Here is a 26,299-nt window from a genome sequence, read left to right as displayed (position 1 = left end):
GCCCGAAGCCTTCTGCCAATACGTCGACCGATCATCCGGCTTAACGTCCAATTTTCTTACATGTTCCACTCCGGCCCAATATGATTCTTCCTACTTTTAATTGTCTCTCCCTAATTGAACCTTCTTGCATCACTCAAAACACAGATCAGATAAACACTATCAATTTGTTTCATTATCAAAATCCGAGATTCAATAGGTTCATGCCTAATCACATGGGCTAGATTATACTTGGTCACATGAGTTAAATCGTACATGACCATATTGGCTTAGTCGATTCAGTCTGATAGATCAACCTGAATCAATTAGACTTCTCTTATCAAATTAGATTTTTAATATTTAAAATTATTAAAAAAGACTCAAATCTACTAATTAAAACTTTAAATTCATGATCTTAAATTTAAAACTAATTACATTATAGAAATTCACACATAATTCTTGAAACATATATATATATATATATATATATATATATATATCTAATTAAATAAATTAAAACTATTATGCTAATCCAAAAATAAAAATTTTAATAATTAAATTAATATTAAAATTCATTTAAGCTTAAGAGATCAATATAATTCAAATAATCATTCTACCATCATAAAATAATTATCATTATTTACTAATAATAAAATTTTAAAATTAAAATATCATTATGCATCATAAAATTATAACAATCTCAATATCAAAGATTTCAAAATATAAATTAAAATTAGTTAAGAAAAGAAATAGCCCCCTTGATATAGGAGAAGAGATCTCGAAAGATAAATAAAAATTTAATTTTTATTTTTAATTTATTTTTATTTTACTTTCATACAAAAAAAGTAATATAATATTTATTTCTTATAGTTGACACAAGAAAATGAAATATAAACTATTTACTTCCTAAATATCAAATCATTAATTAGAAAATAAATTAATTAATAATTTAATTAATTAGTAATATTTTTAACTTATTCATATGATTATGGAAATCAAATTTAATTATTTTCTTAACTATAATATACAAATATAGAAGTTAATAATAAATTAATATATTATTTATAGTAATTAATTTATGTTAAGAGAGAAATGATAGGTGATTACATATTAACCATATTTTGTTTGAAGCTAGAGATCTTTGACTTCTTCCAATTTTCTTCAAGAAACAACAACATTAGGTCTTGTTTATCCTGCTAAGCAGCACAAGGACTGAAATCTTCAGCAAAAAGTATTTGATCCGCCGGATGCATGACTCAAAAGTATCAGCTGCATCATCTACAAGTTTATATGAAAAGCTACAATTTCTGTCTCATTCGTAGCTGTAGTCTCTAACATGAAAGATGGGGTCTCTATAAACAACAAAATTTGCTCAATTCACACAACACTCTCATGTCTCATCTAAAACTTCCTGCGACTAAGATTTGCATGTGAATATAAATATTATATATATATATATATATATATATATATATATAGTGATATAATAATATGGCACAAATTATTTTTAGATACTTGTATATACTCATTTTTAAAATTATATGTCAATAATTTTGATTAAATTTGGAATAAGTTCGACAAACAGAAACAGTTTGGGTCCGACTACGTTGGAATTCAACGTAGGCTAACTATTGCCATGTTACTTAGGGATGACACAACCTATCATATATGTAATTATAGAAGGGATCATCAATTATGAATTAAATCAGAAAGAAAATTACGAACTTGCCTTTTTCGTAGGTAAAATTACTTAGATATTTCTCTACTAAAAACAAAATCACCTACATATTTATTTTTTAATTGTAAAATCTGAGTGCTTCATCAGTTATTAGTTATTGATTGAAACTTTAGATAACATTAATTCCCTTATTATTTTATTATAATTATAAACTATTAGGGGTATTAATATTAAATTTTAGTATAAGTAATTTTGAAGAATATAAATTAATATTTGGAGGAATAAATATGCTACGTAAAAATTTATGAGGGCCAATATCTTAATTTAGAACTGTAAAAGAATATATATATATATATATATATATATATATATGTATATATATTTATATATACATATATATACATATATATGTATATATATGGATATGTATATACATATATATATATACATATATATATATATATATATATAAATACATATATATATATATATACACAAATACATATATGTATAAGTATATGTATATGTATATTTATATATATATACATATATGTATATATGTATATATATGTATATTATATATATACATATATATACATATATATGTATGTATGTATATACATATATATACATACATACATATATATGTATATATATACATACATACATATGTATATACATATATATATACATATATGTATATACATATACATATACATATACATATGTATATATATATGTGTATATATATATATATATTTATATATACATATATGTATATACATATGTATGCATACATATATGTATGTATGTATACATATTTATATATAAATACATATACATATACATATATATATGTATATACATATACATGTATATATACATGTATATATATAACTCAATTAGATTTAAAGAAATAGTTATAGAAATAATCGTCTTTCAAGGGGCTTATATCAAAGTTTGACTGCAACAAGAATTCCCCTTCTTTAGTGTTTTCTGCCTAACTATTAACCTCTCGACACTGATTTCAGACCAATCGGCTGTTACCCTTCCGCGGATCGGAACCCTAATTTGGGGCCAAAAACCCTAGCCTCAATCCAAGAATTTGGCGACCTGTCAATCGAATCCGCGGAGGTCTCCCGTTGTGGTTGCGGCGATTTGGGCAGCGAGGTGCTTCGTTTTCCGCTGAATTGTTGGTGGAGTGGTGTTTTGGGGTCGGGGCGCATGAGGGGCCCCTCCGACCGGACGAAGGTCGTGGTGCGGCGCTTACCGCCGTCGATCTCGCAGTCGGTGCTGATGGAGCAGATCGATGGCAGGTTCGCCGGGCGCTACGATTGGGTATGTTTTCGTCCCGGGAAGAACAGGTAAAGTTCTCCTCTCTTCAAAAAATTGATCTTAGAATTCGATATCTTGATGATTAGTTAGGGTGATGTTGGCTTCGCTTGCTGTAGTCGATCATAGTTTTCCTGGTTAGGACGCTGGAGGCTCGGGATTTGGTTAGTTGGTATATGAAGGAGCTTCTTTGATGCCCTAATTCTTCGTGTCCTTCGGATTTTTGTTTGGGTTTAGTTGTCTATCCTGTTATACCGGCTAATCAGGAGTTTTGTTCTAATGCTCGCAATCAAACTTGTAACTTTCAAGTGTTTCTACTGCCGTACTCTGGTCTTTTTTTCGTTTTATTTTTTTCAATCCCTTTTGGTTCAAAGCATTCTTTGGACACGGAATGTGTTTTCTGTTGTATTAAGGAATCTGTTATTATTCTTAAATGTTCAGGCGATAAATCGTGTTGCGATCTCTTGCAGTTAGCTTAGCTCTTAGATTCTGTGTATGACCTTTTTAGCTGGTTGCTTAATGCCAGACCTTATTTAACTGACCAAATATATGGTGGAAATTATTTTGAGATGTTTCTTTAGCTTTTGACATCGTTCATACGTGTCATACTCATAATGCTTTCAGTCATATAATTTAAGAAATATATATTTGTGATATAGTGTCCTGATGAGAATTGTTCATATATGCTTGTTTTTTGAAAAATCTTGTCACAACTTTGTGTTTTTTGTTGGCAGTACCTATGATTTTCTTTGAATTTCTTTTACATATGCCTTTCAGTTCAGCATGTAAGATAATGTGTTGGATCTTCTTGTCAACCCATAAAATGGCAGCAAGTTTCTTTTATGTTATTCTCTTTGGCAATGTATTCTGTATATTCTAATGTTTATCCTGAAATTTTTTTTATGCAACTTCTGCTTTCTGTTCTCTGTCAATCTTTTTCAGGCAGAATACTGATGGATTTTATGGCATTTAGCTGAAGAGTATTCCAGAACATAAGCACTGTACATATTAAATTGTGGCATTTCCCATAAGATGCTCATGTTATATTTTTTTGTAGAGATATGCCACAGTGATAATTTCGGAAGATAATTGCTGGATGTCAATTTTGGCTTGAAAAAATTGCTTTCTTAGGGTCCTGAACTGTCTTCATTTTTCTAATGCTACAAAAGATAGGAATTCAGTAAGGATTGCCTGTATTAGCTACAACTGTTGTAAATTTGGTGATTTAGTGCTTGACACATCTATGCTGACTGCACTTGGATTTATAAGTTCAGATTTTCTCTTTAACATCTTTTAACGTGTTAGTGATAGATATAGTCGATTTCCTCTTACAGTGTGCATTGAATTTTGCAGCCAAAAGAACCAGAGACATTCTCGAGCATACCTTAACTTTAAGAGGCCAGAAGATGTGGTTGAGTTTGCTGAGTTCTTTGACCAGCACATATTTGTCAATGAGAAGGGTATATATTTTGAACTCCTTAGTCTGAGTTAAGTTTTTGTTGTTTTATACTTCGTCCAGTTGTTGGTTGCAACTAACTTATCCAAAAGGCTGATAAGTTTAGACAGCATAGTAGACAATAAACTTTGTCTTTTGGTATAGTCATGTTAATTTTATGATAATAAATTATAAATTGTATTATTTTTTATGGGACTCAGTTTTTCTTTGAGAGTTCAACATCTTTCATATCTTTTTTCTGCATATGCATGTGCCACATCTTGCTGATTGTTATTTATAAGCATACATATGGATTTCTGTGTTTGCATGCATGCATGCATATGGTTGCACATTTATGTCTAAGTTTCAAATATGGTTCAGAATTGAGCACAGCTAAATTTCTTGTGTTCCAATTAAGTTCTATATGAAGAATTGTCTAAAAATTTTAGTTAGTTTTTTCCATGTAAATTGTGGTATGGTCTTTATATGATGGGCTTTTTGAAATATGCTATGCCAGGTGCTCAATTTAAGGCTCTTGTCGAGTATGCACCCTCTCAGCGAGTTCCAAAGCAATGCCCAAAGAAAGATGTCCGTGAAGGGACTATATCTAAGGGTACACCTTTCATCTATTTTTATTTTTCTTATATATTGTGAACTCAACATATCAGACTCATGTCTGGTATGTGTTTTGTTTTCTAATCACTAGCATTTCTCTGGTGAATAACTAGATCCGGAATATATGGAGTTTCTCGAGCTTGTATCAAAGCCATTGGAACATCTCCCTAGTGCTGAGATTCAGCTGGAGAGGAAAGAAGCTGAAAGAGCTGGTCAGTTTAATTTTTATATTTCATCCTAGATAGTGCTATAAGAAGAACAAGCTGGGTGACATGATGGGTTCGTCACATTTAATCATAATAAGATGTCATCTCAACAATTCAAATTTTCTGTTCTGTAGGTTCTACAAAGGAAACACCCATAGTAACACCTCTAATGGATTTTGTTCGACGAAAAAGAGCTGCTAAAAATGGTCCTCAGGTATCGTGATTGATTGTGCATTTGCTACTTCTCTCGTTTTTATTTTATAAAATTTAAAATGGCTATTTTTCATAAGTATCTGACATCCAAAATTGATTAGGGAACTGCTAGAATGTGTGTTTTCACAAGTGGCCTATCCAGACTCTTGCCTGCCAACCTATGCATTACATATCTGAAATTTTTGGGTTTTCAGATGACCACCCAAACATTTGTGGGGGCATCATTTAGGTGCCAATCGCTTGCTTGTTAGTTGGGTGTTTGCTTAGTTGTTACAATTAATTATTATTTGTGCGAAAGTAGTTGAATTATAATAAATTATTATATTGACATAGTATATATGAGATGGAACTTATTGTAATGCTTGTTTGTTGAGATAAATTGTTCTAATAATTTATAGAACATTCCTGCTGCTGCCTTATCCACCTGTGTGAGTTAAATCATTTAGGGTCTATTTGCATTATAGTGGAAATTGACACTTTAGTGGATCTTGGTTCAACATGAATGTTTGATTATCTGTAAGTAATCAAAGTATAGTTTGTTGAAGTCAAATTAAATAACTAATATCTCCTTTCCACTTATATATGACTTTGGAGAGTCTCCTTACATCAAATAAAAGGCATTGGAGACTTTATTTCAGGGTTTCAATCCACTTTCACTGATAGTCCACTTTGGACTTCTGGCGAGATGTGCCTTTAGTGGAAGTTAATGTCATATTGCATGTAAAATTCATTTTAAATGACAAATTTTGGCACTTGAGTTACAACAAAGACATGTGGTGTTTGGGGCCATCTTGATAATAAGGGTTGTTTGAGAAGAAATATTGGATAGTAAGCATAGAAAGATGTTAGATATGATGATCAGCAGCTACTCACTATTGACAAGAACATTGTGTCTTTAATGATGTAGAAGAATTGGACTGTTTGGTTGAGTCCTGTAAGTTAAACAGTTCAAAGTGGATAATCATTTGAAGTCACTCTGGGAGATGCTGTGGAAAGAATAGTTGGCCGATAAGTGATCCAGGTGAATCAGAGGTGAATAAAGTTTTTTGAGGTGGTTCTTGCAAGGTAATTTATCTTCTGATGAAAGTCATGGGTAAACAGTTAAAATTGGAATATCTTATAAGAAAGTATGTCAAGAGATTAGTTGCAAAATGTGATTAAACAACTGAAGTTACTCTGGAGCAATCTATATGGATCAATGGAGAGAGCAGTCGAACATAAAGTGACCTAAACACATGCTAGTTGCATGAATGTCTTTGAGGTGATTCTTTCTTGGCAATTTAAAAAAGTATGTTAGGCCAATTGCAACAATAGATGTTCAGAATAATGGAAGTTCGTGCATTAACAATTGCAAATCAGATGGGTAAAAATAGCGGAACATGAAAATTTTTAAATGAATATATTTAGGAATCTTAAGCATTGGATGGTGTAATTTTGCATGCAAAGTTTAAGACAAAGATTATAGTTTACATGGACTAAGTTTTTCTTAACAGCATTTCTGATATGCCACAAATGTACAATATTCATATAGGTCTGTGGAGTTTATAGATTGAGATGAGAATATATAATAGAGAATGTGTTTTATCCTAACTTATATGGTGTAGATGTTGATGAATTACAGAAATTTTTAAGAAATAGCTATAGGTTTTTAGTCCTGGCTAGGTGAAGTTTCTTTCAAAAATTGTTTGCTGTGTGTTTCTCTCTGTTTGTGACCTGAACAATTTTAAGCATTGGATGGTGTAATTTTGCATGCAAAGTTTAAGACAAAGATTATAGTTTAGATGGACTAGATTTTTCTTAACAGCATTTCTGATATGCCACAAATGTACAATATTCATATAGGTCTGTGGAGTTTATAGATTGAGATGAGAATAAATAATAGAGAATGTGTTTTATCCTAACCTATATGGTGTAGATGTTGATGAATTACAGAAATTTTTAAGAAATAGCTATAGGTTTTTAGTCCTGGCTAGGTGAAGATTCTTTCAAAAATTGTTTGCTGTGTGTTTCTCTCTGTTTGTGACCTGAACAATTTTAGCCTTTCTTTCTGACACACATAATACTTGCAACTTGAACTTGACTCCTTTCCAGCTCATTTAAGTGATTTTTTTTCTGTTATGTCCAAAACTAAAATGTGTTGTTCAACCATTTGCTGATGCAGTGGTGCCAACTTCCGGCATATCAAAACATGATCATTTCTTGTCATTTTTGTACTCCACTCACCAATTTGGACATTCCATCTTTGAACACTCTCTTCAAGTGCTGTTTTTTTAACTATGTATTTTTTATATTCTTTGCAACTACTTAGGAAGACTTTCTAGCATAGCTTAGATGGTACATGGGCATACCATATGGTGAAGCAACTATTTTGCCATCTTGTGTCCCACATTGTGTTTTCTAGGAAAAATGTCAGGGACTTTAATGGGAGATTGTTGTACCCGCAAACACTTTACATTCTGACAAGGATTATGGTATGAGATGATATACATGTCACTGTCCATCTATAAAAGTAACCAACTTCTTGGGACATACACCTTGGTTTCAGAGAAAAGACCGCATGATATTGATCTTGGGTCATGACAAGGTCTTAATGTAACTGTGGGTAATATAACATTTATTATTTCATGGTATGAATTTTAATGTTAGTACTGTGACGCCAATAGATAGCAGAAGCTGCAGAATTATTACTTTGTTAATCATTATTATAGATGGTTATGAATAATCAGCAACATATATGTATGAATCTCCAAAATTTCAATATCCTATAAAAAAAGTTTGATTGACCATAAGTTTTAGCTACTTTTCAATTGATTATGAAAGTAACTATTACTTTGCTAATCATATTTATGGATGGTTATGAATAATCAGCAACATATATGTATGAATCTCCAAAATTTCAATATCCTATACAAAAAGTTTGACCGACCATAAGTTTTAGCTACTTTTCAATTGATTATGAAAGTGGCTTTGGTACAAAGTTACACTTATTGAGTCTCTATGTAGTACTGTAAATCTTAAACTTATGGATCTTACTAGCTGGTTGATCCATGACTAAAGTTTTTGAGGTTTGATGTGCACACATGTTTCTTTTTATGTGCTCTCCTGGGCTATTAGCTTTATTTTACAGTTTATTTGTGTTGCTATTGTTGGAGATAAGCTATCATTGTTGAACATAAGCTTAGGATATTATTGCTGCAGAAATTATCTGGTGGTGGTAAAGTTAGCAGAAGAGCTTCAGGAGCTTCTGCTGGCATCTCAAGTCCTTCCAAACGAAGTTCTGAGAAGCGTAAAAGTGCAGCTTCAACTGTATGTATTTTATTATTTATCAGTTGTTTTTCAGTTTGAATTAGTTTGAGGTGCTGCAGGATCTTGGATATGAATCGGAAACTTATTTTATCTCCATGAAGATGCTTCTATATTTCATACTTGTTCAATTTGAAGACTGTTTCCATGTGCATTTGGAACTTGATTTATGTTTCTTCAAATTCGGCAAAGAATCTAAGTATCTTTTTGATTAGCTGCTTTTTGTTAGACCAGTTCTAGAAAGAAATCATCATATCTTTTTTATTTTCTGAATTTTCCTTTTCTGGTTTGAGTGAATTTGCTATCAGTGTTCATTTTCTCTTTGCCTTTTTCATTTTTTTGTTTTCAGTTCACTTACCTTGTTTTCTATTGAACATTTTGTCTTTTCATTGTGAAAAATATTGAGCATACTTGTTGTATTCCTTCATTTTTTAAGTGGCCTAGACTTCAAATCTCTGCATGCTATTGAGAAGCAGCATTTTTATAGAGAAATTGGACTTTTGAGAAATATGGGAAGTTACTCAACCACACTTATGTTGTCTGTCAAAGGAAATTACGTAGTAAAGCTTGTTTTTCTACAGTTATGCAATTAAAGAAGCAGTAGTGTAAAAGGAATTGACTAAATTTTTAACATGTTTTCCCATTTCGGGTGCTTGATAGATGTAGCACAATGAGTTCCTATACCTTCTTTTATGAGAGCTTCATGCAAAAGACTTGCCATTGGTGTGGGATAGAGACCACTACTCTTAACCGGTGTTGCTGAAGTTAGGGGGGTCTAAATTTTTTCTCCCACCAGTTTATTGTTTGAAAAATAGTTGCCTAAATTATCTTTGATAAGACTTATGTAATGCATGAAACAAGAGTTAAAGATGTGCTTTCATCTTCCGCCATGCACCTATCCTCACAAATTACAACAAAATTCAGAATGAAGTGCCAGAATTCATTTCGTGTTCCCCAATACTCTCATTGAATAAAATAAGTTTTGAGTATAATTATGTCACTTTTGTAAGCATTTTGCCTTTTATGCCTCATTAAATTTTTTGACTGAAAATCATAGATAATTTCTTACAATTTTGGTACTGTATACATTACGCTCTCATCAAAGTTATTAAAACATATGTACACGGTAACCCCTTGAAAGCCTTAGGTGGAAGGCCTGACACATAAATGATGTTGCCTATGACTATGAAGTAATTCTTCCTTATAGAATTAATAGTTATAGTGGAATCAGATAGTTAATAATCGAAACAGAATTCCAACTTAAGGCTATTTTTAACTTTGGATTTCTTTCTACTGTGTGATTTTCAGGATCTTAAATATGCCATGTATCAAAAAAAAAAAATTACGCTATATATCATACAGTTGCCCGGGAGAGTGTCTTATCACATGCATTAGTACCAGTATATATTTGCTATATGAAGGTTGTTGTGAGTTGTTATGTGATATTTTAGTCCTTGTTTTATTGTGTCTTTCATTCTGATTTGACTTCATATTCATGTACCTTGTCTTCTGTTGGATCATCACCTTTATTTCTCAAGAATCATCCAAGTTGCTTCTGCATGTGGATCACTATCTTTAAGTAGCATCTTGAGGCATCTTCATGGACTTTACACCAGCCTTTCTTCATATTCTAAATATTCAATAATGATGCTCATGTCTTTTACCCTGTCTGCAGTATGTGATAAAGGATAGCACCAAAAAGGGGAGTGCCAAAGACAAACCAACATACATTTTAATGTCAAGGAGAGATCAGCATCTTGCTGTGGATAAATCTGTATCTGTACCTTCTGCAGTGGGAAAAGAAGCGTCAGAAGATGAATTTGGTATGTTATTTTCAATTCTCACTTCACTACGTGAACATCCCATCCTATAGGAATTTTGGTTGCCTTCTCTAGTTTCTGGTGAATATGCTGACATGCTCGATCAGTAGTTTGGGCTTGATTTATGATGCTTCAGCTAAGGCTAGTTATGCTGTCTCGGGCTGCTATTATAGGAAAATGATTACTGGTGCTGCAACTGTGCAACACAAACATAGTTCTGTCATAGCCCATCGATAGGTTCCTTCATTGTCATCTTTTCTAACCGCGGCTTCTTTCTATTGTTTTTATCAGTGATTTAAAAAGCACTAGGTGCCAAAAAGCGTCATGGTCCAAAAACGCCCGAGGCGCTAAGCACTCGCCCGTGCGAAACGAGACGCTAAAATATAAAAATATATAATATAATTAATAAATATAATTATTTAAATAAAAAATATACTATTAAATTAAGAAAATCGGGTGCAAAATCACAATGCCACATTAATAAAAAGTCTCAAAAATCAAAACAATAAAATTTTACATCAAATCTATTGAGTTGCTATGTACACTTGTCATTTATTATGAAAACTAACAATAATTTTAAATAAATACAAATTAATAGTATTAAAATCAAAATAATATATTATTAATCTAATAAATAAAAATACTATTATTAGTATACAGCTAGCAGTAGACTGTTAATATACTGTTAACAATATAGTGAGAAGAGTGTGAGAAGACCGAGGCTGTCGAGACAACGGCAACGGTAGCAAGCGACAGCCGTAGCTAGAGTGGGAGCGGCGAGTGACGGCGGCAGTGGGAGCAGCGAGCGATAGCAGGAGTGGGAGCGGGAGCGGGAGCTACGAGCGGCGAGCGACAGTAGGAGCGACAACAGCAGCGGCGAGCGACAATAGTAGTGGTGAGTAGCGACAGTAGCAGCGAGTAGCGACAGCAGAGAGCAGCGACAGCGGAGAAGAAATCTCGACGGCAAAATCGCGAGTGTTAGGGTTGGGGAAGTCGGGGAAATCGTGAGAGAGAGCCTGATATCGGTGATTTAGTTGGTTCGATTGAACCAACTAAAGCACCGGAGACCAACCAGACCTAAAAATCTGGTTCGATCGCCTGGTTTAACCCAGACACTCACCCGAAGTGCCCGGCGCCTGGGCTTAGGCGAGCGCCCAGGCGGCGCCTCTTTGAAGCGCGCCACCTGGAAATGAAGCGAGGCGCTCGGGCCTCGCCTCGCCTCGCCTCTTCTCGCCCGAGCGCCTAGGCGAGCTCCCGAGCGCCTATTATAATCACTGGTTTTTATAAAACTAATATTTGGATTTACATGATTTGGGAACATATTTTTAGTTTCTTTTATGGTACCTCATATCATTCTATTAGCAAATGGTCGTATTCTCTTTCCTTATAATTTACTTCATATATAGTATTGGCAATTGCTTTTTTACATTAGTTCTTTATCTTAGTTCTTCATAGACAGACTTGAATTTGGTTGTTCTAATATTACTATATTTGGATGCTTTATAGTTTGAGATTGAGAATGTACATTGTTGCACTTGTTGTTTGTATTCGGTGTAGTTGTTTGATTTTAGTCTTGATGACTAATTTTCCAAACTTTGTGCATGATAAACCGAAAGTAGATAGATAAGCGGGCGATGAAGAGTGGAAGAGAAGTATATCATATATCACTAGTTCAAATGAAAGTGATAACACCTTGTCCATAGTTGAATCTCTGTAGCTTCTAGAAGCCACAAAGTCACAAACTATATTCTCCTTATTGGCTGCAAAAGAATCAATGGGCCCATTAACAACTGGTTTAGTTTACTTGTTGATAAATGAATTTACATTTTATACTCATGCAAGGAACTATTTAAACTATTATGAGAAATGAATATAAGTCTTGGTGATTAATTCTATGCTGTTATGGTCCATGTTCGGTGGTATAAGAATCTGGCAACAAAAATAAATTAATTAGGGAGATATAAGATCATGTATATGCATCAACATATTTTTCTTGTGCGGACCACATGTATGTGGTTGCATGTGTAGGCATGTATTCTGCATTTGCATTAATGTCACATAATGGTCTGCGGTGTGTGTCGCTTGAGGTGGCATGAGTGCATATGCCTAGAGGATAGTTTTCAAATGCAGATCTAAGACTTCTTTTTTAACCAGTAGGAGAAGTGCATGATCTACTGCAGTGATTTAAAAAACGTTAGGCGTCAAAAGGCGCTAAGGTCCAAAAACGCCCGAGGCGCTCGCCCGAGCGAAGCGAGGCGCTAAAATATAAAAATATATAATATAATTAATAAATATAATTATCTTAAAACCTAACAATAATTTCAAATAAATAAAAATTTATCAGTATTAAAATCAAAATAATATATTATTAATCTAATAAATACAAATATTATTATTAGTATACTGTTAACAGTTAACAGTATATAGTATCTTGTTAACAGTATACTGTATACTGTTAACAGTATACAATATACTGTATACTGTTAACAATATATAGAAGGAGAAGAAGGAAGAGGAGTAAGGGGGTGCTGACTGAGAAAAGAGGAAGCGGCAGCGGCAGCGGGAGTGGGAGTGTAAGGAGGCAGCGGCAGCGGGAGTGTGAGGAGGCACCGGCAGCGAGAGCAGGAGTGTAAGGAGGCAGCGGGAGCGGCGACAGTGGCAACAGCAGCGACAGCGACAGCGGCGAGCAGCGGGAGCGACGACAGTGGCAGCGACAGCGGCGAGGAGCGGGAGCAGCAGCTGCAACGAGCAGGGTTAGGGTTGGGCAGCGATAGCTGATATCGGTTTTAGTTGGTTCGATTGAACCAACTAACCACCGGAGACTGAACCAGACCTAAAATCCTGGTTCGGTTGCTTGGTTTAACCTAGGCGCTCGCCCGAAGCGCCCAGTGCCTGGGCTCGGGCAAGCGCCCAGGCGACGCCTCTTTGAGGCGCGTCACCTGGAAGTGAAGCGAAGCGCTCGGGCCTCCCCCGAGCGCCTAGGCGAGCGCCCGAGCGCCTTTTTAAATCACTGATCTATTGGCACATTAAAGCTACACTTTCTCTTTGTCTTTTGGTTTTTCTCCTTTTTATTATATTTCAGCCAATTTTTCTTCAGCGAAAATGTAATTTTGTTCATGAGACATTGGTAAGAAATAATGTTCTTCCTACATTTGACCTAAAATTAAGGTAGGTTTTCAACATAATGTTCTTCACTGAGTTATTATGTATATAGTTGACAGGGAGATGATTTAGGTTCTGATGAGCATATGGGTATGAATGGGGATTCAATGTTGACAAGCTATATTATTTGGATAAAGAGAAATGGTTTCAACTGTTGGTGTTTTCAAATAATCTGACAAGGAAACCTCCAAATGAGCTCATTTGTGTATTATACATAGATGTGTTTGTTTGTTGATTACTTGCTCAACTTAATAAGAGCAAGTGAGGTTACTGTAGGAGAGCTAAGAATTTCAGATGTGGTTGTGATACATGCATCAAATTTTGATTTATGCAAGAACACTGCAACTTACTTTATTTCATATGTATAATAACCAAGTAAACTCTCAAATAAATTAAAGATCATACAGTATGTTCATTCACGAACAATGACAAGATTTGAGAATGCTTTGGACTGTATTGAGGGTTTTGTTAAATGGTTTACAAAAAGAAGTTAGCAGTTCTTCTGAGAATTGACTGATAAATATGGCTTCTTGACTTACATGTATGTGCAATTGTGCTGGTCTTATGCATGCACATTAATGCTTGGTTACTACACATTTGTCCCTCTCTGTTTTATTATCTGTATTCTGGTTGTTGATTTATTTTGCATTTGTTCTTTCTTTTGCTTCCACAATAATATTGGGCTTGTGGAGTTTTAATTTATGAGCATCCTTTACTTGATCTACCACCCCCAAACTATTTACCCTTATGAATTATTTGTTCTGAGTTTTTCCCTGATATGACAAAATAATATACACTGGGCTTTTTCTTAATGCTCAATATCTGGATTTGATGGAACTTTTGTAGCTTCTGGGGCTATTGAATCTGGAAAGAGCAGATTAGTACTTTTGAAAGGGAAGGAGAAAGAAGTCTCTAACGTGAGAAACTGATAAAGATGCAACTTTTTTTGTCCTTCGATCTTTATAATCATAGTAACCATTTTGAATATTCTTCATCAGGTGTCTAGAAGTTTGGTGCGACAGCCTTCAGTAAGAAATTCACCAACTCCAACATCTAGACAGAACCAGCCAAGTGGAAGAATAATTAGAGGCATACTTTCAAAGGAAGGGCATGTCGATCAGCCATATGCATCTGAATCCCATCCTGATCTGCAAACACAAATGGCAAAGGTGAAGGACAAGCGCCTTCCTCGGCCTCCCAATGCAAGCTCAAATATGAAAGACTACATTTCACATAGTTCGTCACTTGCATCTGTTTCTGACGGTGATGATAAAAAATATATAGATGATAAGGTTGCTATAAACAACAAACATGGTTCTGTATCAATTAGCGAAAAGTATGAAAAGCGAACCAGGAACAGAGATAGACCTGATCGCGGTGTATGGGCACCCCTTCGTCGTTCAGACAGATCTCAGTCTAATGATGGAGTTCGTCCATATTCTGAAGCTGCTCAGGCAACAAATTCTTTAGAAAGCATCCCCATTTTCCAACAGGCAACTGGTAAAGTCGGGGAGGTGGACATGGTTGTTCCGAATGCTTGTGTTGGACATGGCAGTAATTCACATACTACGTATGAAACATCATTAGGTCATGGAGAAAGAAAAGCTGATCTGCCTTCTGCAAATAGAAGTGAAGACATGAAGATTCATGGAGGTGGACGAGTTGATTTTTCTTCCATGGAGAATGGTGAAGCCCTGTTTCTGCACTTTGAACCAACTCAGTGTTCTTTTGCTTTTCTTTACCATATCACTGATCATTGTTTGGTGACATTTTAGGTTCCCATAGGCATGTTGGCCGCCGTGGATTAGCACGTGGCTTAAAGGAAATGGATAGCTCTTTGAATCTTTCAGAAGGAAAGAGTTCCAAGAGAGCTTCCACTGTCTACAGTACCCATGAGGTGAATAATGATGAATTTATATTTCTAGACCACTATCCTTTCACAAGATTGTACTTATTTGTCCCAAATAATTTGCAGAGACAAGTGTGGGTTCAGAAGTCAGGCTCTGCCTCATGAATTTTCTAGTGATTGGTAAGATTTTTTTTTCAAAAATTTTTAATTTTCCATTTGTTAGTTACTATTTCAGCATAAGTTGAGGTTCCACTAAATTAAAATTTAACTAAAAATTAGATAAGATTGCTCTGCAACTGTCCTGGTCGTGAGGATAGAAATAATATACTGTCCATCATCACATAATCTACAGGCATCTTTTGTCAGATAGTTCATACATTAGCACCATATTCCTATGCTGCTATCTTGATGAACACAAGATTTTCAACCTGTTATCCAAATTTTCTTGAATTTTCAGAAACTTGTCTTTTTTTATAATGCTTAAACTTTGATAACTTACTTCTTCTTAGAGGAAATATGACAAGCCGTTTGTCATCTCCTTTGAATTCTGAAAAGGAAGATAACAATTTTTTATTTGATGATTCATGAATTGTTTAGGCTGTGAATATAACTAGGGGGCATTGAGTTATTTGAGTGTACAACTAGATGGTTGGCAGTGGATTTGTAAATTTCTTTCAAATAAATGGATGACTTTGTTATGCTATATGGAATTTCCTTCAGCAGTTACCTTGTAGTATACTTGATCTTGTAAGTCCATGCAAAATTGCATTCTTATTCACTTCTAAATCGACACATTTGAGTTTTTTTTTTGTTTAGTTGTTTTTACTTGCAAGGAATTTGATGTTATATTGACATCCAGGTAGAGCCTGTCCTATAAAAACCTTCAGTGGTGGGAACCTCATAATGCACTGGATATTTAGTGTACTGTTATATCCAAATCTTTTGAATGTAGCTATTAGTTTATAGTTTAATTTTTCCAAGTCATATGTTGTTAAATTGATTCACTTATACTAATTCTTGAAGTTCATATTTTTTGTTCTTTGGTAGGACAGTAATAATAGTCTCCCTATCTTTTTCCATATTATCTGTTTCCAGTACTGAATGCTTGGCTCCCTTGTATTATGTCCACCTTTCTCTTGATCAACTTACTAATATTCTAACTTCAGGATATATGCAGTACTGCAGATTTGTGAAACTGTGAGAACATTTTGGCTTTGGAGCTCAGTTTATCAATTATTGATAATGTAAAGTGCGCAAACAGTAATGCGTATTTGGGTAAATGCTGCTTCAAGGATGCTATTGCCAAATTGTTCACAATGAATTCCATTCATATCTCCACTAGAACCAAGAGCTGCATGACCTAAAGTAGCTAGGAGGTAAAATAAATTTTCTTATGGGTCTGTGAGTCACAAAGAAGAAGGGGTAGTTCTAGATGATGGTGGCTGTAGTTGTTGGCCTGGAGACGGAAGCTTTGTTGTGCTCCAATTACCATCAAAGAGTTTGTGTTGGCTAAGATCTCTTTGGCATGGAGACGTAATCGTACTTCCTTCTCAAGCATGTCATGCAGAAGAACGAGGAGGCTTTTTCGAGCAACTGCTCTTGGTAGAAAATGTAAAGAATAGTTGCGAAGGCGCATCAGTTCTTTCTGGCCATTGTTTATAGGTTTGAAAAATCTTATATGACAATGCTTCTGCAAGCTACTTGATTCGGTGAATTACTTATGTATTAGTAGGAAAAATCCCTATTACTGGCTACAGAGTGGAGGGTAGTGAAATTGAATGTGTGGATTGGGTACTCAGCAAAGTCTGTTTGGATGAAATTAATGTTCTTTTTTTCTTTTTTGTAGTACATGGATGAAACTAGATGTTCACTGATGCATAAAACTCAGATTTTTGTTCCTTGCTTTATGCTGTTCTGCTAAATGGACTATGTGGTTAATGCAGAAGTTTGAAGGTTATATGCTACAGAGTGGAGGATAATGTGGTTAATGTTCTTTTTTTCTTTTTTGTAGTACATAGATGAAACTAGATGTTGACTGATGCATAAAACTTAGGTTTTCGTGTCTTGCTTTATGCTGTTCTGCTAAATGGACTATGTGGTTAATGCGGAAGTTTGAATGTTATATCCTAATCTGCTAAATATTCACAGAATTTATATTGTTAGGTATGTGCAGTGGGATATTTCTGAAGCTATTCTTTGACGATCAATCTCTTTGTTTTTGGATTTCAATGGCTTAAATGTAGTTGTCGAAGTGTCTGGCACAGATGATATATTAGTACGTAAAGGACTTTTGGGATCATTCTCTTGAAGGTTGGAAAAACTGGTGGGAATGGTCAAACATTTGTTTGACCACCAAATGTGGCAAGTGTAGCAACTTCTTTACAGTGATAATGTATAATTAATTCCTGTCAATGAGATGCATTAGTAGAACTACAGCAGGTTAGTGATGGGTTGCATGCTGATTTGACTTTAAATCAGCTGCGTAGCTGAGATAAAAATCGCCAACAGATGGTGAGTAATCTTTGCGGACAAGCTGGTTAATGAATCTTTAGTTTACGATCATCTTCGGAATGATTTGTGGAGTGAATCTACTGAATTGTTTTTGCCACTTTGATCTCAGTCTGCGTAATAATTTAAATATTCGAACTCAATGCTAAAATGTTTTAAGGACAAATTTTTTCCTTTCTTTTCTCTTGTCCTCCCTTCTTTTTCCTCTAGTGTTTATTGCTACTGTGATGTTCTATTTCATTTCCTCTGGAAAAAAAAAAGAAGAAAATTATAGCAATTAGCCAGATTTAGCACTTAAAAAGCTGCAGGAGAAGAGGAGCATGATTCTAATCTGCTGAACAGAGAATGAAGAATACATGGCAGTCGGACTGGGAAACACCATTTAATATCTGTTCTTTGTTGATGGGGTGATTGATAGGAATGAGAAAGTGTTGTTGAAGGAAGGCCTCACACAAATAAGCGTATGAGCTTGTGGAAGACATGAATGGATCAATTGGGGATTCTCTGAGAAAAGCTAGGGAGAAGCCAAAGCATGGTGGTCATGAGAAGGCCAACTGATGATGCCTTCTCTTGGGCAAGGGAGAGGAGCTGGTTGAGCAATGTAGGTTGGATAATGCTGCCCTGGCATCAAGACCGAGAACTCGACCGAATCCAAAGGTGCCACCTGTAACAACATATAGATCAGAATTAATTTTATTTACAGGTGATAAAAAAAAAAAAAAGGTTAGGCAGGGCTTACAGAATGAATCCATGTAAAAAACAACATCTTAATAATGTACAATGTGGGAGTGAAAGGGTGCAGAAAGGAAAGGAGGAGCTTCTTTGTAGGATTCATGTTTGCTGAAGGCTTGAAACTATAAATCAATAAATCACTGATATCATCATAAAAAAAGTTGGCATTCTTCTAGACGTGGGATTATTAAATCTTCTCTTTTCCAACTTGATAAAAAAAAATGTGAAAAGACTCGGTTGATGTTTCTCCTAGATGCCGAATTAATTCCTCCATCATCATTTAATATTAAATTCATAGATTATCTCCAATTATCCAACATGATTAAAAAAAAAAAGGCTTCAAAAATGTGAAATATCTCACAACTATATCCTCAAAATTCTTCCGGATGTGAAACTCAATCTAAATTTAAAATTAGTTGTTCATTGATCATCTCCACCTATTTTCCAACCCCAGCAAAGCACCTCAGACATCGGAAAAATATCATTCTTCTTTTAGCTGTCATTATTCTTCTGGATGTGGGATTAAATATTCCATTTCATTTTAATTGTTGATAGAGTATTTATTATTATCTCCTGTCAGAAAATATGAAAATTCTCAGTAGTTAGTCTAAGCTATTCCACCATTGCAAGACATTAGCAATCGACCGAACTTACATTTTGCGACTTCTTGATCTTCTCCGAATGCATCTGATCCAGTTCTCCATGAGCATTGGATTGGGGTGGTGGACTAGAGGCTCTCGATCGAAGTAAATGTTCGAAGATTGCCATGATTAGGAACATGGACACCAAGATCGCCGTTGCAAGGAAGCCGAAGGAGAGTGCACTCATGGATGAGCCGAAGTCCTTCCATGCTGCATTCCTGTCGCTTGTTCCTGATGGAGTGGAGTTGTCATGCCAAATCTTTGTCCTGTCGCCGAAGCCATTCATGGTGCTGCTCTGCAACGACCGAGGCCTTCCTTCCTTCCTTCCTTCTCCAACGTGCTCCGGTTTCAGGATTGGCTCAGCGTGGCACGAGAGACCACCATGACTAGCCTTGTGCTAACTTTAAATTCTCTGTGACCACAACAAGTTTTACGTGTTGAAGGAAAAGGAAATGACAACATCGTCTAAGAACACATAGAAACTAGAATCAGCATGACATGAGAAATAGGAAATTTATCAGCATGACAATAAATTCCTACGGTCGAAAACTCGAATGAAACAGCATTGGAGGACTCCTTTTGCTGACACAAGTTGTTTTCTTTGTAAAAAGGAAAAAGGAATTTGATATATAACTTATGATGAACAAAATATATTTCGTTGGTATGATCACGCTATGCTATCGTCTGAAGAAGAAGAGAAGGTTATGTTTTCTACCTGAATGTTGTGATAACTTTGATTGAGAATTTGTTTTAGGAGAGAAGTCAGTCAGGCAAAAACACCACAAGCTAAATTGTTCCGAGTTGGCTGCTATCTGGATCTAGATTTTCTGCTCCTCATTCTCAAATTACATCATGGAATCATCTGTTTAAGCTCGAGAGCAACATTTTAATGCAAGTTCATGCTGCTCAGAGCAGATGATAACATCAGAAATTAGCATAAAAGAAATGAATGAGTAAATTCAATTTAGTTAGATCTCTCCTCAAATCAGAGGTATCAATTCCTTAAAAGTTAAAATACAAAAAAGAAATATGATTTGAAACTAATGGATAAGAAACAAAAAAGCAAGGAAATGGAAGAAAAATAGCTAACCTTGAAACCAAGGCCACAGATGATGATCCAACACCGGAGCTTCTTGAGAAGGCCTTTGTCATGTAATCTGATGCCAGTGTCAGCTTGGCTTTGCTGTAGCTTAACTATCAAGGAAAGAATAATTGATGTTTAAGCCCAGATTGCTCTGATCTCGTTGTACATCAACTTACAAACTGTGTTAATGAAGGCCCCAAAAGCATGCCAACACTTGGGAATCTCCCGAACGCTTTTCCTGTGCCTGCCCAACTTTATGCTCTCCATTTGCTTCTTGTGTTCCTGTGATGAGTTCACCAAGCTCTAACAGTAGTCAGAAGAAAGGGTGGATTGGTCATTGCCACAAGCACAAGTGCATTACAGTCAAATCTGATAAAGGTAAATGCACATAAAGCAAGTTTTGATCTTTATTTTTACAGATGAAAAGCTGCAAAGGAAGGTGACGAATAATCATTATGTAAACCACATTTGAGTGATGGAACCACATGAACAGATGCCATCAAGGAACTATTAGGAGGATATCAGAGAGAGAATGAAAGAACACTGAAAGCCAAGAACATGCATGACAGGAAAAACCAAAGAAGAGGAAGGAAGAGTTGAAGTGATCCATAACCTGAGGCTTTTGTCAGAGACACACAGCTGATTTATGCAGCACATGCGGAGGCAAAGAAACACTGAAGAACTGCAAAGATCCAATTGGTACCGCAAACAAATGATGTGCACCCACCCTTTGCTTCAAAGAGAAAGAATATGATGCAGAAGGTGGGCTCATCAAAAGAAGAGATGACTTCTTTTTCAATGTAATGACGATGTCCCGAATGAAATTAAAGCCTACAAAGATGTACAAGCTATCTTTGCCAACAGGTGGATTGAGTGACAAACTAATTGCATGATCTTTCTTGGTTTTATATGTTGAGATGTTGAATTTTCTGCTATCTCAGGATCTTACTTGTAAAGCACATGAACATCAATCAATATGAAGCAAAGCTTCATGCCTTAGTTAATCTAAAATAGCATGTCATTAACTGTGAATAATTCTTGAAGGTGATAGCTAGCTTGGCAGGTAATGATTGAATCTCGCATTCGTCGCTTATATGAACAATTCCCTCTCAGAATTCACTGTGTTGTTTCTGCTGAAATCAAATAATTGAATCACATGATAAAGTATTCTATTTTTCTTAAGATTATTATTTGAAGAATATCTATCATTCACTTTTTTATCATCATCAAAAAGACTGTCAACCGACACGAAGGTCCTTCCCACGTGCTGATACCATAATCACAAAGTATTCGTTGAACTGAATACTAAACTATATTCAAGAAATAAAAGCAGAGATAGGTACGAAGAATTAGAAAGAAACTTACAGATTTATCACTTGAAACTCAAAGTAGAACTTCATATGTTTTCTGACTGCTCTGTAATGAGCTGAACTAAGACTTATATAGAGAAACTAAGGTAGAGGGTCGGGTGATCATTGGTCCCCATCGACACCCTTTGTCAAAGTTTTCTATCTTGCCTTTACTAAAATAGGGGCGCCGACGCTAGACTCCAATTATGCATGGCTTCCCGGGGCTCAGTGCAAAAGGATGGTAAAGTAAAAACCAGTGGCGCAAAACAGTGGCGCCGACGCTATACTCCAATTATGCACGGCTCCCCGGAGCTCAGTGCAAAAGGATGGTAAAGTAAAAACTAGTGGCGCAAAACAATGGCACCGACGCTAGACTCCAATTATGCACGGCTCCCCGAGTTTCTAAAGACTGAAGTTATTTATCCTCTGGGTGGAATCTTTGGTTAGTGCAAGAGCTCTTTCCGGTTGTTGCTGGTGCTGGAGGACAGTTGGTAGCCAGTCTTTGTACCAATTGTCCTTGCCCCCACTCCTTCTCTGATATTTCTTTGCCTTTGCTGAGTGGATGTCGTGGAAGCATTGTAATGCTTCGCAGGCTTGGCGGGCAGCTTCTCTTTGAATGGTCCTGAGCTCTCCTTCGGTTGCCTTGATTTTACAGAAGGGATTCCTCCTCGCATTTCTGATTTGAGCTCGTCCAGCTTTTGTTGATATTGTTGGACAAGGTTACTAACAGTTTGTTGTGGTATGCCGCTGCTTTCGGGTTTGGTTGTGCTTGAACCTCTTGGGTGGCTTCTAATAGCAGGAATACTTGTTCGCTTGGCCATCCTGCAATTAGAATATTTATTAGTCTGGACAAAGAGTCTGCAAGGATATTACTAGTCCCTTCAATGTGTTCGAATTTTATCTCTACGCCACTTCTTGTTATATAGTCTACGAAAGCCATCCACCGAACTCTAGAAGGTTTGTTCTGAGCAGACTTGTTAAAGAAGCTAATAATTGCCTGGCAGTCTGTCCTGATAATGACTTCCTTTTTATCCAGGAAATATATCTATAAAGATTCCAAAGTCTTCATTACCGCATGCATTTCTATATCAATGGTGGATTTGATAGGACTGAATTTTCCACTAGCATAGGCGCAGATTTTCTCAATGTTTCGAGGGTCATTTTTGTATTTTTTCTATTTACAGACCCCTCCCCACCCTTCCATGCATCCGTCGGTTTCAAGGATGATGAAGCATTCTTCTGGAGGAACCTCTATATCTGGGAGATTTTTAACCAGGCTTTTGATATTTTTGATCAACTTCCAATCCTGCTCGTTAAATCTTTTCTCCCCAGTTGGGCTTGTCTTGGAATAGAGTGGTCCCAAAAGTCTGCCCAAATTAGGTATATAATTTCGAGCATAATTGAGTATACCTAACCATGATCTAAGACCTCTCCTGGTGGTAAGGTCCTCCTCCTGATATTCAGTGATCCTTTTGATGATGTGGGGTTGTAACTTCATATTTGAGTTTCCTAAAATTGCCCCAAGAAATTCTATTTCCTTGACTGCTATCTTTATTTTTTATGGGCTTAATACCAGGCCGTTTATTTGACAGATTTCCAGCATTTGGGCTAGGTGTCGGGCATGGTCATTTTCATTTTCAGAGAAGACTAGTATATCATCGATGTATACTACAATGAATTCCTTTGTGCCTTTAAAGCATTCATCCATCTTTCTCTAGAATATTGCTCGTGCATTTTTAAGCCCGAATAGCATGACTAGCCATTCATATAACCCATCAGGGACCCAAAAGGCAGTCCATTCAATTGAGTCTGGGTGCATAGCAACTTGAAGAAAACCAGACTTAAGATCAAATTTTGAATAAATTTTGCTATTGCTGACCTTTCTTAGAATGGTGTTGATTCCAGGTAGACTGTACTGGTCTTTCTCCGTGATGTCGTTCAGCCTCTTGTAGTTGAATACCATTCTTTCTTTGCCTTTATTTTCTACTCCACTGATTGGGTCAATTGTTGTTCCGTAGTTAACAATTATGGCAGTCGTTCGGTGTTTACTCTTGCTGGGCCTTATTACTCTAATTTCCAAGAGGGCCCTTATATGCTTTGAAAAAGCATTCTTAGCTCTGTGGTGTGAGATGCTTCAGGGGTTTGTCTTCCACCACGAAATCAGGGTTTTTGATTTCCAGTTTGCACTGAATCTTGTTTTTCTCCTAGTGTTTAAGGGGGTCTTCCCCAATGTATCCTTGGGCCTTTAGTTGGTCCAGTAGGCTTCCAAATTTTGCCCTAATAGCATTGTCACTTTGTTGGGCTTCAACGGAGAAAAACACTGCTTCTTGGATCTGAACATAGTCATCTTCCTCAAGATCCAATTCTTCTATGGCCGCTGCTGTTGGGATGTAGGGCAGTGTGTTAATTGTAGTGAGGTTCTTGTAAAAAGTAACGATATTACCTTCTATCCTTACTCCTCCCTGCATTGCCCATATAAAATTGCATTCGATTATCATTTGGATGTCATCCCCAAGTTTCATCGCGAAAGCATAGGTATATGGGATCCTGAACGAGTTATCCCCAATGGTCATTTTGCCTCCTTTCAGCTTTTTATTTGCTGTTGTCTTAGAGGCGATCCCACTAAAGTGTATTACGTAGGGATTTTCCTCCATTGCAGCATCTGGTACGGTATTTTCATCTATGCAGCAAGTTGTTGCTCCTGTATCTAATATAGCATTAACTTCAAAAGGGGGGATGTTTGAAATTTCGATTTGTACCTTTAGATTAAACAGCATATTTTTGGTTTTCCTTGAACCACTTGTTTCCTTGGTTTTAACGGACAAGACTTTCTAGGTTTCGTCTGCGAGTAGAACGAAGATTTCCTTATCCTCCTCAATTTCTTTTTCCTTCAATCTTTGTATTTCTTTTAATAGATCAGCTCTTTCTAGTCTTAACCTGTCGACCTCCATTGCCTCTTTTTCCAGCTGATCATACTTATTTTTCCATTCGCATACTTCATGTTGTAGGCGAAGGTTTTCTTGGGCAGTGGTTACGACCTGGATGTGCATTTCTTCCAATTCCTTGGCCTTTTGCAGTTTAGATTCTACTACAGTCTTGAGCCTCCTAATTTCTGCTTCACAGTGATTAATATAATCCTGTTGCTACTGAAGCAAGTTTCTTGGTTCATACCTTGGTGGTTCCTCAGTCATTACGGGGGTTCTTTTATCAAAGTAGTAGATACTGCACATCCCGCATGAAGTAATTTTACACAAGGGGCAGTGTCTCCTGTGCCTCCTTTGTGATGTCCGTTTGCAGCATTTGCACTTCTCCAAATTGGCTGGTAACTCGGTGTTGATTTCCCATATGTGTCTGTATTCAGCTTGTGTCTGGGAGACTTGAACTCTGGCCCGGTAACCTGACTCGGGTCCTATCCACCAAGTTCTACTATCTTCTTTTAGTGCAAAAATTTTGTGGGTGAATGAGTGAATACCGTGTTGTAGGTCTTCTACAACTTCTCCTTCAGAGATGGAGTAGATTGCGTCGCTCTGGTTTTCCCCTTCTTGTACTGACAAAATTTCATAATCATCAGGAAGGTCTAATTGTTCAAACATAGCGACTCTCTTGATGTTTTTACGGTCATTGGGACATTATCTTGCAAAGTGTCCTTCTTCCCCGCACAAGTAACACTTGCACTTCTTGTTTCTTATCAGGTGCTTCCTCTTTTCAATTCTGACGTGAGACGAGTGGGGTTTGCCTTTGTAGGTTGTTGATCTTCTCACGCCATACTTCCTCTCGGGCTTGTTATAGTATCCAGGGATAGGGAACTCGCTGCAGAAGGATAAGTCTTTTCTAACTGTCTTCTGAAGACAGCATCTTTGCATTCTGCTTCCAGATCAGGTATTAGTTTTCTCTTATACACTTGAGAAAAGGTGGGCAAAAAAACCTTGGAGAAGTGAATGGCAAAGGAAGCTACCAAAAAGAATTGGAACAAGATCAGAAAATAGTAATTCTGGAGCAATTGATTATAGCGGGAACATACAGAAGTAGTAATACAATCTAATAAAAGATCAAAGGTAATTTTAAGAGACTAGTCTAACTAATAACACATCTCATTTTCTAATTACTCATGTTACTACTGATGAACAAGTGTAAAACTCACAGAAGACTTCTGAACTGAATCCCATAAAAAGCAATTACAACAAGTGTTGCTGCTGCTGCAATTAGGAATGCAGACCCAAAAGCATGATGAAACAGTTTAATGGTGCATAAACGATGCTAAAAGATCTTCCTAACATCACCAAATGATTGTGGTGCCTACTCCAAATGAATCTGTTTGTTTGCAGATATCACGAGAACTGAAGTGTCTATGTTGGCCAATTGCTAGAGACCCACTGAATAAAGCTCACAAAAGATC

At 36.0% G+C, this 26,299-nt stretch overlaps 1 protein-coding gene and 1 long non-coding RNA gene across 6 annotated transcripts; one reads left to right on the top strand and one right to left on the bottom strand.

Moving 5' to 3' along the window:
- The first annotated feature begins 2,661 nt into the window (after positions 1-2,661).
- Positions 2,662-17,496, top strand: LOC103985204 (regulator of nonsense transcripts UPF3). 2 transcript variants are annotated; one of them, XM_009402836.3, is made up of 12 exons: positions 2,662-3,018; positions 4,340-4,446; positions 4,939-5,034; positions 5,150-5,248; positions 5,377-5,456; positions 8,654-8,761; positions 10,434-10,581; positions 14,587-14,657; positions 14,739-15,426; positions 15,516-15,637; positions 15,716-15,769; positions 16,756-17,496. In XM_009402836.3, exons 1-11 carry the CDS (start codon positions 2,879-2,881, stop codon positions 15,752-15,754), a joined length of 1,698 nt encoding a protein of 565 aa, XP_009401111.2. In that variant the 5' UTR covers positions 2,662-2,878; the 3' UTR covers positions 15,755-15,769; positions 16,756-17,496. The 2 variants fall into 2 exon arrangements, with proteins under 2 accessions (XP_009401111.2, XP_009401110.2); XM_009402835.3 differs by having other exon boundaries at positions 2,663-3,018; positions 16,767-17,496.
- Positions 17,497-18,463: 967 nt separating this feature from the next.
- LOC135674127 (uncharacterized) lies at positions 18,464-21,289 on the bottom strand. Of its 4 annotated transcripts, none has more exons than XR_010513529.1 (4): positions 21,168-21,289; positions 20,561-20,836; positions 19,484-19,882; positions 18,464-18,761 (listed from the first exon to the last, which is right to left on the bottom strand). It is a non-coding gene; the product is annotated as an uncharacterized LOC135674127 (long non-coding RNA). The 4 variants fall into 4 exon arrangements; XR_010513530.1 differs by lacking the exon at positions 21,168-21,289 and adding an exon at positions 20,186-20,372 and having other exon boundaries at positions 20,561-21,160; XR_010513531.1 differs by lacking the exon at positions 21,168-21,289 and adding an exon at positions 20,186-20,332 and having other exon boundaries at positions 20,561-21,160.
- Positions 21,290-26,299: the final 5,010 nt, after the last annotated feature.

The sequence above is a fragment of the Musa acuminata genome, chromosome BXJ1-5 (assembly GCF_036884655.1).
Source record: "Musa acuminata AAA Group cultivar baxijiao chromosome BXJ1-5, Cavendish_Baxijiao_AAA, whole genome shotgun sequence".
Lineage (NCBI taxonomy): Eukaryota > Viridiplantae > Streptophyta > Magnoliopsida > Zingiberales > Musaceae > Musa > Musa acuminata.
Note: the sequence above shows the minus strand (reverse complement) of the source record. Positions and strands in the feature narration are given on the sequence as shown.